This window comes from Symphalangus syndactylus, chromosome 9 (genome assembly GCF_028878055.3).
Source record: "Symphalangus syndactylus isolate Jambi chromosome 9, NHGRI_mSymSyn1-v2.1_pri, whole genome shotgun sequence".
NCBI lineage: Eukaryota > Metazoa > Chordata > Mammalia > Primates > Hylobatidae > Symphalangus > Symphalangus syndactylus.
This window is the reverse complement of record NC_072431.2, coordinates 133,132,449-133,148,272: the sequence shown is the minus strand read 5'-3', so window position 1 is coordinate 133,148,272 and position 15,824 is coordinate 133,132,449. Positions and strand designations below refer to the sequence as shown.

Sequence of the window (15,824 nt, the reverse complement as noted above, 5' to 3'; positions counted from 1 at the left end):
ACTAGCCTGGGCAACAAAGTAAGACTCCCATCTCTGTTTTAAAAAGATTTTTATATAAAAAATAAGAAAAGCTAATGAAAGAGCTGCTTATTGTGGTAGAAGCTAAGAAATAGAATACATGGCCAGGCGCGGTGGCTCACTCCTGTAATCCCAGCACTTTGGGAGGCTGCGGCAGGCAGATCACGAGGTCAGGAGATAGAGACCACCCTGGCTAACACGGTGAAACCCTGTATCTACTAAAAATACAATAAATTAGCCAGGCATGGTGGCAGGCACCTGTAGTCCCAGCTACACGGGAGGCTGAGGCAGGAGAATGGTGTGAACCCGGGAGGTGGAGCTTGCAGTGAGCAAGATGGCGCCACTACACTCCAGCCTGGGCGACGGAGCAAGACTCATCTCCAAAAAAAAAAAGAAATGAGAATATAAAGAACAGAACATAATGAAAATTCAGACATCTGTAGTAATGCCACAAACTTATAGAAAAATTGTTTCTTTTCCTTTTTGTTTTGTAGAGGTGGGGTCTGGTTCTGTCACCCAGGTTGGAGTGCAGTGGCGTGATCACAGCCCACTGCAGCCTGGACCTCCCAGGCTCAAGCACTGCTACCAACTCAGCCTCCTGAGTAGCTGGGATACTGGTGTGCACCACAACACCTGGCTAATTTTTGTACTTTTTTATATAGACAGGAGTCTCACTATGTTGCCTGGGATGGATTTAAACTCCTGAACTCAAGCAATCCTCCTGCCTTGGCCTCCCAAAGTGTTGAGATTACAGGTGTGAGCCACTGCACCCTGTTTTTTTCAGTTTTGTTTTAGGATGGGGCCTGCTGAGCCAGAATAGGCTGAGAGAGACTCCCTATAGAAAATTTTATTTAAAAAAGAATCATTAACACACTTTCAGAGATTAAAAAGGAGTCATGCCCCATCCACGATGCGAAACTAAGAGTGGACCCCCCCACCCGCCCCAGTGACAAGAGAGAAGAGCAAGAGTGAGATGAATGTGGAACAGCTGCTACAACAGAAGGCGGGGGTCAAAGACCTACAGCACAAAAGGAACAACTCAAAGACACCAGTCATCTCCTAACAAAACAGGGAGACTTGCATGCTTACAAAGAGTGAAAGTGGAGTTATGACTAATTCTTTCATGCAATCAACTATGAAAAGGCACATATGCAGTGAAATAGACAGCAAAGGGTTAGAAGATCATCAAAATAAGAGGATGAAAATCAGACAAGCTGGAGTATGGCCATCTCCAGGGCAAACATTTTAACAATTGCTGGAAAAGATACAGACCTTTCAACCCAAGTTAAATAATAAATTATCAGCTATACATGAACTGGAAGAAACTGAGCAACAGGAACATAAGGCCGGGCAGAATGGCTCATACCTGTAATCCCAGCACTTTGGGAGGCCAAGGCAGGTGGATCACAAGGTCAGGAGTTTGAGACCAGCCTGGCCAGCATGGTGAAACCCCATCTCTACTAAAAATACAAAAAATATTAGGCAGGCATAGTGGTGGGTGCCTGTAATCCCAGCTATTCAGGAGGCTGAGGCAGGAGAATCACTTGAACCCGGGAGGCGGAGGTTGCAGTGAGCCAAGATCACGCCATTGCACTCCAGCCTGGGCAACAAGAGAAAGACTCCATCTCAAAAAAAAAAAAAAAAAGAAAGAAAGAAAGAAAGAAACGAAAATAATTGGTTCACTGCAGATAGCCCAAGTTCACCTGGAAAATGAACCTAGAAGCAGAAAACTGAGGCCCTAAATGGACTTATGATCAGAGGGAAACCTGGAAGAACTTGGGGAGAAACAGCAAGACAGGAGCAGTCAGCTGCACCGAAAGGGAAAACATAAGCAGATAATTCAACAAATGGAGGGTAAGCTACAGAAAGTGAGGCCATCATATAAAGATCACCATGTGGCCAGGCACGGTGGCTCATGCCTGTAATCCCAGCACTTTGGGAGGCTGAGGTGGGCAGATCATGAGGTCAGGAGTTCGAGACCAGCCTGTCCAACATGGTGAAACCCTGTCTCTACTAAAAATAGAAAAATTAGCTGGGCATGATGGCAGGCGCCTGCAATCCCAGCTACTCAGGAGGCTGAGGCAAGAGAATCGCTGGAAACTGGAAGGCGGAGGTTGCAGTGAGCTGAGATTGGGCAACTGCACGCCAGCCTGGGTGACAGAGCAAGACTCCACCTCAAAAAAAAAAAACAAAACAAAAAAAACAAATAAATAAAGGTCAGCTTGCTGTTCAACAGAGGAAAAGCCTGTGCCAACCAGCTTTCCTTCCTATGACACTGGAAGAGCTCTTATTTGAAAAGAGGTGGCACCTTCCTGAGGCAAAACATAATACAAAAGGACCAACTGAGGAAACGGCTCCAAAGACCCGTGGCTGCAGAACCAACTATAAGATCTTACTGCCCACTGCCTTCCTGGAGAAGCTTTTCAGAGGTGGTTCTAGACGCCAAAGCCCTGAGACAAAAGAGCACTCTACCTCCCATTGAAGCATCTCTGATATCTCTCTCTGACACTTCATAGAAGAGATGCAATTACAATGGCCAGGCACGGTGGCTCATGCCTATAATCCTAGCACTATGGGAGGCCAAGATAGGATCACTTGAGCTCAGGAGTTTGAGACAAACCTGAGCAGCAAAGCGAGACCTCGTCTCTACAAAACATTTTTTTGAAAATTAGCTGGGCGTGGTAGAATGTAACCATTGTCCCAGCTACTTAGTAGGCTGAGAATAATTTGAGCCCTAGAGGTTGGAGGTTGAGGTTTGAGGCTGCAGTGAGCTATGGCCATGCCACAGCACTCCAGAATGGACAACAGAGCAAGAATCTGTCTCAAGAAAAAAAAAAAAGAGGCCGGGCGCGGTGGCTCACGCCTGCAATCCCAGCACTTTGGGAGGCCGAGGTGGGCGGATCACGAGGTCAGGAGATCGAGACCATCCTGGCTAACACGGTGAAACCCCGTCTCTACTAAAAATACAAAAAATTAGCCGGGCGAGGTGGCAGGCGCCTGTAGTCCCAGCTACGCGGGAGGCTGAGGCAGGAGAATGGCGTGAACCCCGGGGGGCGGAGCCTGCAGTGAGCCGAGATCGCGCCACTGCACTCCAGCCTGGGTGAAAGAGCGAGACTCCGTCTCAAAAAAAAAAAAAAAAAAAAAAAAAAAAGAAAAAAAAAAAAGAGGCCAGGTGCCATGGCTCACACGTATAATCCCAAAACTTTGGGAGGCCCAGGCAGGACCATCACTTGAGGTCAGGAGTTTGAGACCAGCCTGACCAACATGATGAAACCTGCCTCTACTAAAAACACAAAAATTATCTGGGTGTGGTGGCCTGTAATTCCAGCTATTTAGGAGGCTGAGGCACAAGAATCACTTGAACCTGGGAGGCAGAGGTTGCAGTGAGCCAAAATTGCGCCACCCCATTCCAGCCTGGGTGACGCAGGAACAAGACTCTGTCTTAAAGAAGAAAAAAAAAAGAGATGCACTTAGAATGGATCCTGTGCTCAGGAGTGGGCCTCCAACTGATCCTAGGGGTTGGCTGGGTTTCACAAACACTTCGACCTAAGCCCTGGAACAACTTCAAGGAGCAGAACCCAGAACCCTGGTCAGAACCCAGGAAGCTCTTCCTGCTTTATCCCATCCTTTTAAAGAATGACAGACATGGCCAGGTGCAGTGGCTCATGCCTGTAATCCCAGCACTTTGGGAGGCCGAGGTGGGTGGATCATGAGGTCAGGAGTTCAAGACCAACCTGGCCAAGATGGTGAAACCCCGTCTCTACTAAACATGCAAAAACTAGCCTGGCGCTGTGGCAGGCACCTGTAATCCCAGCTACTCAGGAGGCTGAGGCAGGAGAATTGCTTGAAACCGGGCAGCAGGGGTTGCAGTGTGGCAAGATAGCGCCACTGCACTCCAGCCTGGGCGAGTGAGTAAGACTCTGCCACAAAAAAAAAAAAAAAAAAAAAGAATGCCAGTCATAATCTCCCAGTAAGAGTGCCTCATGACTACCACCATCCCCTCAAGCACAGTTATCTCAAATGCCCTCGCTTTGCCTTCCTCAACCCCTTCCTAGAGAGGCTCCTTCTCAGTCCTAAGAGACGGTGTCTCAACTGCCACCCGTAACAAACCTGGCTCAATGCCAAGAATACTAGAGACCCTGATATCCATCTTTCTATTTACATATATTTTAAGTGTGTACATAAAAGTGAAGAGTGGTCTCTTTTGTCCTTTCTTATGCTTTGCCTGTTCTGGATCTGAGGATGTGATTACGGGTAAAATGAAACTAATAATGCTTTTTATTTTTTTAATATTAAAACATGTATGGTGAAGAGAAAGCATAGGCAAAGGGTGTGCATATAAAGAACACCAGTAAAACATAGTGTTTTTTTTTTAACATTTTTTGTGGGGGCAGCAGCTGGGGACAGAGTCTCCCTCTGTCACTCAGGCTGGAGTGCAGTGGCATAATCATGGCTCACTGCAGCCTCAACCTCCCAGATTCTGGTGATCCTCCCACCTGAGCCTCCCTAGCACCTGGGACTACAGGAGCATACCACCACTGCCGCCTAATTTATTTTATTTTATTTTTCATAGAGACAGTGTTTCACCATGTCACCCAGGCGGGTTTCCAACTCCTGGGCTCCAGCAATCTGCCTGCCTTGGCCTCACAAAGTGCTGGGATTAACAGGCATGAGCCACCGCACCCAGCCAACACTGTATTTTGGTTCTCATAAGACAACAAGCCTTCTACACCAACAAGATCTTGCCATTTCTGGTGTGCTCACTGCTCAGGAGGTAGTGAATAAATGAACAAATGAATGAATGAATGAGTAGCTCATTTCTGTATATCATAAGGCATTCAGTAGTCAGGTCAGACGTGTGATTTACCTGAGCTGTACAGATGTTGCTGGTAGCCTTGTCTCTCCGAATGTGTTGCTCCCTGGTTTGAAGAGCAAGACGATACACTTCTTTCCCAGTGGCGTCTCTACACCAAGAATAAGGCATCCAGTTAGCACAGATGATCACAGCACTAGACGATGCTATAAATAGAATTACTTCTTTCCTTTCCAGCTTGAAGTGAATTCTGCAAATGTACTTGGGTGCAAGTTCATAAAGAAACAATTTCTAAATGTTCCTTATCTAAACAGCATTACTGATTTTTTTTTTTTTTTTTTTTTTTTTTTTTTTTTTTTTTTGAGAGAGTTTAGCTGTTTCGCCCAGGCTGGAGTGCAGTGGCGCGATCTCAGCTCACTGCAACCTCTGCCTTCCAGTTTCAAGCGATTCTCCTGCATCAGCCTCCCGACACCACGCCCAGCTAATTTTTGTATTTTTAGTAGAGACGGGGTTTCACCACGTTGGCCAGGCTGGTCTTGAACTCCTGGCCTCAGGTGATCCGCCCGCCTTGGCCTCCCAAAGTGCTGGGATTACAGGCATGAGCCACTGCGCCCAGCAGGATTACTGATTTTTAGACTGTACTCTGAGACACCAAGGTATATACAACAAGTTTAGGAATTTTGAAAGAAAATTTTGCAGGAATTTCCCAGACAAATATAATAATGGTGACTAGGAGGATTAAGTTTCACTCTGAACTTCTCAGGAGACACAGGAAAAGTGGAAATATCTGACAAAATCTAAAAGAGTTGGCTCTCTGTGGATTCTGCACCACAGATTCCACCAATCACAGACTGAACACATTCGAAAAAATAAAAAATAACACAACAATTAAAAATCACACAAATTTTACAAGCCGGGCATGGTGGCTCATGTCTATAATCTCAGCACTTTGGGGGGCCAAGGTGGGCGGATCACTTGAGGTCCAGAGTTTGAGACCAGCCTCGCCAACATGGTGAAACCCCGTCTCTACTAAAAATAAAAATACAAAAATTAGCCAGACATGGTGACAGGCACCTGTAATCCCAGTTACTTGGGAGGCTGAGGCTCGAGAACCACTTGAACCTGGGAGGCAGAGGTTGCAGTGAGCCAAGATCGTACCACTGCACTCCAGCCTGGGTGACAGAGTGAGACTCCGTCCCAAAAAAAAAAAAAAAAAAAAATCACACAAATTTTTAAAAACAATACAGTGTAACAACTATTGCATAACATTAGGTGTTATAAGATGATTTAAAGTATACAGGGGCCAGGCATGGTGGCTTACACCTGGTAATCCCAGCATTTTGGGAAGCTGGGGTGGGCGGATCTTGAGCCCTAAGACCAGCCTGAGCAATTTGGTGAAACCCTGTTTTTACAAAAAATTTTAAAAATTAGTTGGACACAGTGGCCATGTTTACACCACTGCACTCCAGGCTGGGTGACGGAGTGAGACTTGGTCTCAAAATAAATAAATAAATAAATAAAATTTTAAAAAAACACACTTCACATTATCATCACATCATTCACTAATTCAGCCTACTCACTTATGTTAAAGTCCAGCTTTTATCAAAGGTCAAAAAGATAATTTTTTTTTTTCTAAATTTCCCCAGTAATAATCCTGGAATGCATCTATGTCCCCCGCTCCTTTTTTTTCCTTTTTTTTTTTTGAGATGGAGTCTTGCTCTGTTGCCCAAACTGGAGTGCAGCAGCACGATGTCGGCTCACTGCAACCTCCACCTCCGTGGTTCAAGTGATTCTCCTGCCTCAGCCTCCCGAGTAGCTGGGACTACAGGCGCCCGCCACCACGCCCAGCTAATTTTTGTATTTTTAGTAAAGACAGGGTTTCGCCATATTGGCCAGGCTGGTCTGGGACTCCCGATCTTGTGATCTGCCTGACTCAGCCTCCCAGAATGCTGGGATTACAGGTGTCAGCCACCACACCCAGCCCTTTTTTTTCTTTTCTTTTTTTTTAAGGAACAAAGAGTACTTCCAAACATCTACGTTTTTAATCTGAGAAGTTTCACCAAGGAGAAGCAATCAGGAAAGTACATTTGGAAATTTGGAAATTACTCAAATGGCCACGTGGCGGAAGCCTCTAGGAAGGAACGCAGAGCAAACTCGGTGCGTGCTTTCTAGTCTTTCAGTGCATTTGTCTTTACAGAGCCATGTGGCATAATGCTTTTGAGAACGAAACTGTCCAGACACAAAACATGCCTAAAATATTTAGTCTTTCAAGGCTTCCATCAATTGTTCCACCAAGGCTTCAACAATTCCATGCATTATATGACTTCGATATATTGTAAATTATACACAAAATTTTTCAAAAATTTACAAATTTATAGTATTTGAGAAGTACTGGCTCATATCCCAAACAGAATTGTTCTTCTGAATCTATGTTGTGCATTTCCTTAACTGACTCAACATGGCCCAGTTGAATTCAGATAGAAATCAACATTTATGATCAGAAGAAATCAGGGAAATCACAATCACAATAAAAGTAGAGAAACATGAGCCCCTTTACCTTGTTACTCCCACCATTCTTCCAGGCATCATTCTCACCAAGCTTTCTCGGACAGCAAAAAATGCTGCGTGGGGTCCCCCATAGCCCAGTGGCACTCCAAATCTCTGTGAGCTGCCCAGGGCGATGTCTACCCCAAATTCTCCAGGTGGCCTCAAGATGCACAAAGCTAAAAGGTCAGTAGCACAGCAGGCCAGGCTCTAGAAAGGAAATGAGAGAAAAGGAACAAGGTTGCTACCTTTCCCTGAGACTAGCGGGAGAGTAGCAAATTATCTTAACTACAGGAAGACGAGCAGAGTGCGTTCACATCCTGGGAACTCCATTGCTCATTCATTCATTCATTCATTCAGTAAATACATACTGAGTGCCCACCATGTGCCAGGAACCTGGGAACAGAAAAAAGTAGCAGCAAGGAAGCAGGAAGGAGAGTTTTACCATTCCATGTGATAATGGTAAAGAAATTAAGACACATGAAAAGACAGAGAGAGAGATAGGTAGACAGATACAAGTTGGGATACACCTCCACGGACCCCCACGAGAAAGGTATGCCTACCCCACTCTGATGCGCTCTCTCCACGAGTTCCGTAAAGTCTTCCACCTTCCCCTCTGTGTCTGGGTACTGGAACAATGCTCCACTGACATCTTTTCCACTGAAGTCCATTTCACAGGGTAACTTTAGCTCAATGAGGACTCCAGTATATCTGGAAAGACAGACAACAAAGAACAATCATGCTTTTGGTTTACAAGGGAAATTAATTAACGTTTTTTTTTCAGTAAGAGAGCATTCATTTTCTGTGCCCTCCCACAGTGGCCTCCCACCCCTGCCCACATCCCATCCCACACCAGGCACTTCAGTGGCAACTGCGTCACAGCAACTCAAACGCATCCAATAGCTCTGCTTCTGTTCCTCTCTTCTATCCTGTGACTCCCCTTTGCCCTTTCCTGTCACAATCCACTCCTGAGAGAGGCCCAGGAGCATTGCTTCCTAGGGTTAATGAGCCAATATTTGTAACAAGAGAGCCATCACCTCTTTCACCTGGGATCACTCTTAAGTGAATGGAAAACCATAAGTAAGACAAAGAGGAAGAATTTCCTTAGATCCTGAAACTAATGACAATTAGATGTCAGAAACGCCCCCTCTGAAGGGATGGTGGTATGGGTAGGAGGAAGAATGCTCAACTTTTACAAAGGGAAAGCAAATATCTGCAAATAGTGGTTGTTGTGAGGATTGTTTTACCTGATTACAGCACGAAAAAAAGTACTACACTTTAAACTACATCGCATCTCACTCTGCGCATCCTCTGTAAACTACGTTTGCAAGGAATACACACAAAATCTTAACAGTTGTATGTGAGTCCCATTTTTCTCTGTTTTTCAAACGTTCCAAAACCTGATCAAAACAATATTTTTATTCTTTCTACAAAAAGAAAACAAAACGGGCCGGGCGCGGTGGCTCAAGCCTGTAATCCCAGCACTTTGGGAGGCCGAGGTGGGCGGATCACGAGGTCAGGAGATCAAGACCATCCTGGCTAACACGGTGAAACTCTGTCTCTACTAAAAATACGAAAAAAATTAGCCAGGCGTGGTGGCGGGCACCTGTAGTCCCAGCTACTCGGGAGGCTGAGGCAGGAGAATGGCGTGAACCCGGGAGGCGGAGCTTGCAGTGAGCCAAGATCGCGCAGCTGCACTCCAGCCTGGGCAACAGAGCGCGACTCCGTCTCAAAAAAAAAAGAAGAAAACAAAACACAACAACTTACTATAAAGCAATGGCAACTGTGTATTTCCCCACTCAATTCTGACACAGTTTACTTACCAGACAGATCCCCAGGAGAAAGTGAGAGGTAAGGCAAAACTCAGCAACCCCAATTTAAACAGCAAAAAACCCTGTTTCAGATTCACCTCCAATCAGTTTGGAAGTGAGAAAGAGAAAGAAACAGCAGAGATGAACATGACATTATACTGAGTTTAAAACAAGAATAAAATTAATTACTTGGCTCGAGTCCGGACAACAGCTATTGTCTGTGGGTGGCAACGGGGGTCAACAAAAAATTTCCTCCTCTTGTTGTGTCTGTTGAAAAGAAAAAGCACATTCCAACATGAACATTAAAAAAATAGGACTATCTTCTAAGAATGCAAAGCAAACATAGTACCGAGGGTAAGTCTAAGCACGGTATAAAAAATACTGAGTAGGCCGGGTGCAGTGGCTCACGCCTGTAATCCCAGCACTTTGGGAGGCCAAGGCGGGCAGATTACCTGAGGTCAGGAGTTCGAGACCAGCCTGGCCAACGTGATAAAACCTCGTCTCTACTAAAAATACAAAATTAGCCGGTGCCTGCCTGTAATCCCGGCTACTTGGGAGGCTGAGGCCAGAGAATCGCTTGAACCAGGGAGGCAGCGGTTGCAGTGAGCCAAGATTGCACCACTGCTGCACTCCATCCTGCGCAAGAAGAGCAAAACTCTGTCTCAAAAAAAAAATTAAAAAAACTGAGTCATCAATAACTAATAGCATTTACTGATTAGCATTCCTCATAGATCCAGTTCCCATTCTAACCCCATTTAGAAAGTCAGTCTTAAGATGGTTCAATTTCTCTGTTTATTCAATAACAATTTTTTAAAAATGGTTCAAAATGTTTCAAATATACCATGAGGAAAAAGAAAATAAAGCAAAGGACAGTGATTAGATAGATACAAGTGTAAACTGGACAGGTGCGGTGGCTCACAACTGTAATCCCAGCCTTACAGGAGGCCGAGATGCGTGGATCACCTGAGGTCAGGAGTTCAAGACCAGCCTGGCCAACATAGCAAAACCACAGCTCTACTAAAACTACAAAACTTAGCCAGACATGGTGGTGCACGCCTGTAATCCCACTACTCGGAAGGCTGAGGCAGGAGAATTGCTTGAACCCGGGAGGCAGAGGTTGCAGTGAGCCGAGATCGCATCACTGCACTCCAGCCTAGGCCACAGAGCGAGACTCTGTCTTAAATAAATAAATACATACACACATACATACATAAATTAATAAATAAAACAGTATATTTATTTATTTTTATTTTATTTTTGGTGGAGGGGAACAGGGTCTCGGTCTATCGCCCAGGCTGGAGTGCAGTGGCGCCATCAAAGCTCACTGCAACCTTGACCTCCCGGGCTCAAGTGATCTTTCCACCTCAGCACCCCGCCCCCACATAGTTGGGACTACGGGCATGTGCCACCATGCCCAGCCAATTTTTGTATTAAAAAAATAAAATTGGCCAGTCATGGTGGCTCACGCCTGTAATCCTTATACTTTGGGAGGCTGAGGTGGGTGGATTGCTCGAGCTCAGGAATTCAAGACCAGCCTGGGCAACATGGCAGAACCCTATCTCTATAAAAAATACAAAAATTAGCTGGGCATGGTGGTGGCATGGGCCTATAGTCCCAGCTGCTTGGGGGGATGAGGTAAGAAGATTACTTGAACTGGGGAAGTCAAGGCTGCAGTGAGCTGAGATCGTGCACCCCAGCCTGGGTGACAAAGTCAAACCCTGCCTCAAAAAAATAATTGAGGGCCGGGCGCGGTGGCTCACGCCTGTAATCCCAGCACTTTGGGAGGCCGAGGCAGGCAGATCACAAGGTCAGGAGATCGAGACCCTCCTGGTTAACACAGTGAAACCCCATCTCTACTAAAAATACAAAAAAAAAAACCTTAGCCGGGTGTGGTGGCAGGCACCTGTAGTCCCAGCTACTCGGGAGGCTGAGGCAGGAGAATGACGTGAACCCAGGAGGCGGAGCTTGCAGTGAGCCGAGATAGCGCCACTGCACTCCAGCCTGGACGACAGAGTGAGACTCCGTCTCAAAAAAAATAAAAAAATAAAAAAAATAAAAATAAATAAACTAACTCGGCCGGGCGCAGTGGCTCACGCCTGTAATCCCAGCAATTTGGGAGGCCGAGGGGGGCGGATCATGAGGTCAGGAGATCGAGACGACGGTGAAACCCCGTCTCTACTAAAAATACAAAAAAAAAAAAAATTAGCCGGGCACGGGGGTGGGCGCCTGTGGTCCCAGCTACTTGGAAGGCTGAGGCAGGAGAATGGCGTGAACCCAGGAAGCGGAGCTCTCAGTGAGCAGAGATTGCGCCACTGCACTCCAGCTTGGGCCACGGAGCAAGACTCCGTCTTAAATAAATAAATAAATAAATAAATAAATAATAAATACATGAAATAAGATAAAAAGCAATTTTTAAAAAAAGAGGGAAGATGAAAATTAGCGAAAAGCTGAAAATAATAACCAGAGAGGCGGGTGGACGGCACTCTTTTGTTGCTGTGTGTCCCTGACAGAAGGGAGAACCTGAACCCACCCCCAACGGCTGCTCAGGAATCAGAAAGGCCTATGTCTGGAATGCACCAGAGGCCTCTAAACCTGCTAACCAAGTATGGAGCTCACTCCCCACCCCAACTCTGCATAAGCCAAAAAAGAGGCTTACATGGGCATTCAGGGCTAGGGGCACAAAACCTAAGACACAGCAAGCATGTGTGCATCTTTCCCAACCACATGACCATCTACATGAGAATTCTACCAGGAAGGTACACTCCTAAGTACTGGCAAGGCAAATGAGGGAAGGCGAAGAACTGGAGAACCATCCTGATTCAGTAAGTCCACTTCTAGACATGGCTCTTCAGGAAATAATCAGAAGTTTTGACAAAGATTTATTATAAGGATGCACATGAAGTACTATTAATAGCAGTAAGAGACAGATATAAACTATATGTGTAATAGATGAGAGATTAAATAAATTATGGCACTTCCATGCAAGTACCATGGAGATAATAGAAGTCCTACTCTATGGGCCTGAGAATCCACCCTTGACCACAGTGCCAGGACCTTTGTCGCTACCCTCTTACAACCCCACCAAACGGAGACCCTCACGCCTTTACACTCAGCTATGCTGCCAAGGTTAGGAACAACGGAGAGGCTCCCGGGTGCTCAGTCGTGTGTGTTATGGGGGGATCCTCACGTCTGACCCACACCTGCCCTTGAAGCACCCTCACCTCCACCCCCAGCCACATCTATCCAAAGTCCACTCCTAATTGAGCTTCCCTCTCCCCTGCTCCCACCCTCTGCCCTCCCAAAGCTAGGTGCCGAGTCAGCTGTTTAAGGTCACTTTGCCACCCTAGCCTCACTGCCTTGCCTTGAGAGACCTCACCCTGTCCCCCAAACAACCCTGCTGGCCCCTGGAGCCACCCTCACAGCCCCCAGGCCTGCGCTTGGCTGCTTCCCCATGCCAGCACTTCCCAGTGGGGGACCTGGCACCGGCTCCCTGTCCTTTCTCCCAAAAATAGTCCCCTCACCAAATGTGCAGATGTCTTTACCCCTCGCCTGCCAACCTCAGCCCTCCCGTCTGATCTTCCCCAGCCCCAACCAAAATCCAGGTGGAGACACCAAGAAGGACGCTGAGAGGAAATATCCAACCTCTAAGTTTTTGAACCTCTTGAGTTTTTCAGTTTCTTTAAAAAAGTCATACTCTAGAAAGCTGACTAAAGTAATATTCACAATATACTATAAAAAGAAAACAAGGCTGGGCGAGGTGGCCCACACCTGGAATCCCAGCACTTTGGGAGGCCTCTCACCTGTAGCACAGCTGCAGCGCCTCTGCGGCTGCAGTCCCCTCATCCAGCAGGGATGCATTGGCCATGTCCAGCCCTGTGATGTCACACACCATGGTCTGGTAGTTGAGTAAACTCTCCAGCCTTCCCTGAGACACCTCAGGCTGGTATGGAGTATACTGGGTGATCCTGCAAGGGAAACAAAAGGTCTTGTCCAAACTGACTCTGCTGTTTAGAGAAGCACACAAAATGCTATCATTTTAGAATTCAGTACCCGAAAATAATTTGCCTATCTTGAGGAGAATTACATAACACATCAGTAAGCTTCTTTTTGGCCTTTGTAAAGAAGCTTAGAATTAAATCATGGTAACAATATTACCCTTTGTTTGGGGATAAGCAGTACTTATTTTTCTATCTCTCTGGTTTTCTTGTTTTTTGTTTGTTTCTTTGTTTTTGAGACAGGGTCTCGCTTGTTTGTTTGTTTTTGAGACTGGGTCTCGCTCTGTCACCCAGGCTGGAGTGCAATAGCATGATCACAACTCACTGAGCCTCAATGTACAAGGCTCAAGAGATCCTCTGGCCTAAGTCTCCAAAGTGGCTGGGACAACAAGCACATGCCGTCACGCTCGGCTAATTTTTGTATTCTTTGTACAGCCAGGGTTTTGTAATGTTGCCCAAGCTGGTCTTGAACTCCTGAGCTCAAGCAATCCACCTGCCTCGGCCTGCCAACATGCTGGAATTATAGGCATGAGCCACTGCACTTGAGGCTACCTATAATATTATAAACAGAAATTTCATTTGCTATTATCTTTCCCCTAGATAAAAGACCTCATTCACATTTTACAATAGGAAAGCATCCAAGAATCTAACATGTAATACTCAAACATTTTATTTATTTATTTGGATATTTGTTTTATGTTAACCAGGAGAAGTTCTACATGCTAAGAAATTAATAGAGGTCTACTTAAGAATTCTCATTATCCAGTTACTAAGAGTCCATGGCAGTTAACTCTATGGCTACTGAAATTCCGGGATGGAAATGTTTAGAAGGCAACATAAACCTGGATTCTAACTTTATCTCCTTCAATTATTAGCCAAGAATGTGGCTTTGGATATGTGAGTTAGCCAATTTAGTTCCTTCATCCTTACAGGCAAGAGCTACCACACCTGACCTATTTTACTTGGGAGGTCAAGGCGGGCAGATCACGAGGTCAGGAGATTGAGACCATCCTGGCTACCAGGGTGAAACCTGTCTCTACTAAAAATACAAAAAATCAACCAGGCATGGTGGCACGCACCTTGTAGTCCCAGCTACTCAGGAGGCTAAGGCAGGAGAATCACTTAAACCCAGGGGGTGGAGGTTGCAGTGAGCTGAGATCACGCCACTGTACTCCAGCCTGGGCAACAGAGCAAGACTCCGTCTCAAAAAAAAAAAAAAAAATTAGTACATCACGAACATCTCCCACATCAGCAAATATTTTTTACAGCATCATTTTCAATGAATGCATAGTATTATATTCACATTGTCTAATTATCATTTCCTTTTTAGCAGACACTGCTCGTTTTTTCTGTTGTTTTCTATGCTGTGATGAATTCTTTGGAACATTATTCTCTCTCTTCCTATTGTATATCCTGTGCCTGTCTTTATGGATATACTAAGTCTTTGCTATTTATCAGATGGACTAGCTTGTATGTGTGTATTCCTGCATGTGTATGTGTTTCTACACGATAAATAATGATTCCGAGTAAAATGAAAGTTTTTATTAGCCAAGCAATCTAAGCACTTGGCTGGAGGAGTGCCACATCTGTCTTCACGGTGTCAAGCCATGTGTGTAGATCTCGTCTGATTCGAGATCACAACTGCCTGCCTGTTGTCTATGCCTTTTGTATGACCCCATTTCTGTTCAGATTTCCCTTTCTATTTGCGTACACCATGTATTGTGTGCCTCATTCATTCCAGTTCACCACCCACTTAGAATCTGGCAAACTAATTTACAGTTGCTAAGCCAGTCTGTTCAAGCAAAACTGCATTCTGTTGTATACACACACACACACACACACACAAACACACACTCCCACACACACTCTTTCTCTCTCTCTTACACACACTCTTTCTCTCTCTCTCTCTCACACACACATACACACATACACATAGCCACACACCAACACCACAATACAAGTCTCAGGAAATTATTTCAAAGTCTCGATATTGTACTGCTTGGAAAGGCAACTTCCCCACCACACTCCCTGTCAAAGATAAGAACATGTTGGTTTCAAAGCTTTCAAAAAAGAAAGAAAAGTAGATGAAAGAAAAGTAGATGGAGGCTGGGCACGGTGGCTCACACCTGTAACCCTTGCACTCTGGGAGGCTGAGGTGGGCAATCACTCGAGCCCAGGAATTCGAGACCAGCCTGGGCAAGATATGAGACCTCACCTCTACAAAAAAATCAGGCCAGTCGCAGTGGCTCATGCCTGTAAGTAATCCCAGCACAATGGGAGGCTGAGGCGGGCGGATCACGAGGTCAGGAGTTCGAGACCAGCCTGGCCAATATGGTGAAACCCCGTCTGTACTAAAAATACAAAAAAAATTAGCCAGGCATGGTGGCGGGCGCCTGTAGTCCCAGCAACTCAGGAGGCTGAGGCAGGAGAATGGCGTGAACCTGGGAGGCGGAGCTTGCAGTGAGCCGAGATCAAGCCACTGCACTCCAGCCTGGGCGACAGAGCGAGACTCTGTCTCAAAAAAAAAAAAAAAAAAAAGTAGATGAACCGAAATGTAAGCTGGTTTTCTCTGGGAGGTGAGATGATTAACACTAAATTTTCTTTTCATTGTATGTTCCAAATGTTAAAGAAACCAGCTACCAT

General features: G+C 45.7%; 1 protein-coding gene across 2 annotated transcripts in view; it reads right to left on the bottom strand.

Annotated features, from left to right (window-relative positions):
- Positions 1-15,824, bottom strand: part of GLDC (glycine decarboxylase) — a 112,310-nt gene that overhangs the window by 64,401 nt on the left and 32,085 nt on the right. For both annotated transcript variants that reach the window (XM_055294285.2, XM_063609191.1), the window contains exons 4-8: positions 12,987-13,151; positions 9,376-9,453; positions 7,939-8,086; positions 7,389-7,585; positions 4,886-4,982 (exon numbers count right to left, since the gene is read on the bottom strand). In XM_055294285.2, coding sequence (XP_055150260.1) covers positions 4,886-4,982; positions 7,389-7,585; positions 7,939-8,086; positions 9,376-9,453; positions 12,987-13,151 — 685 coding nt within the window. The remainder of the gene's footprint in view (positions 1-4,885; positions 4,983-7,388; positions 7,586-7,938; positions 8,087-9,375; positions 9,454-12,986; positions 13,152-15,824) is intronic.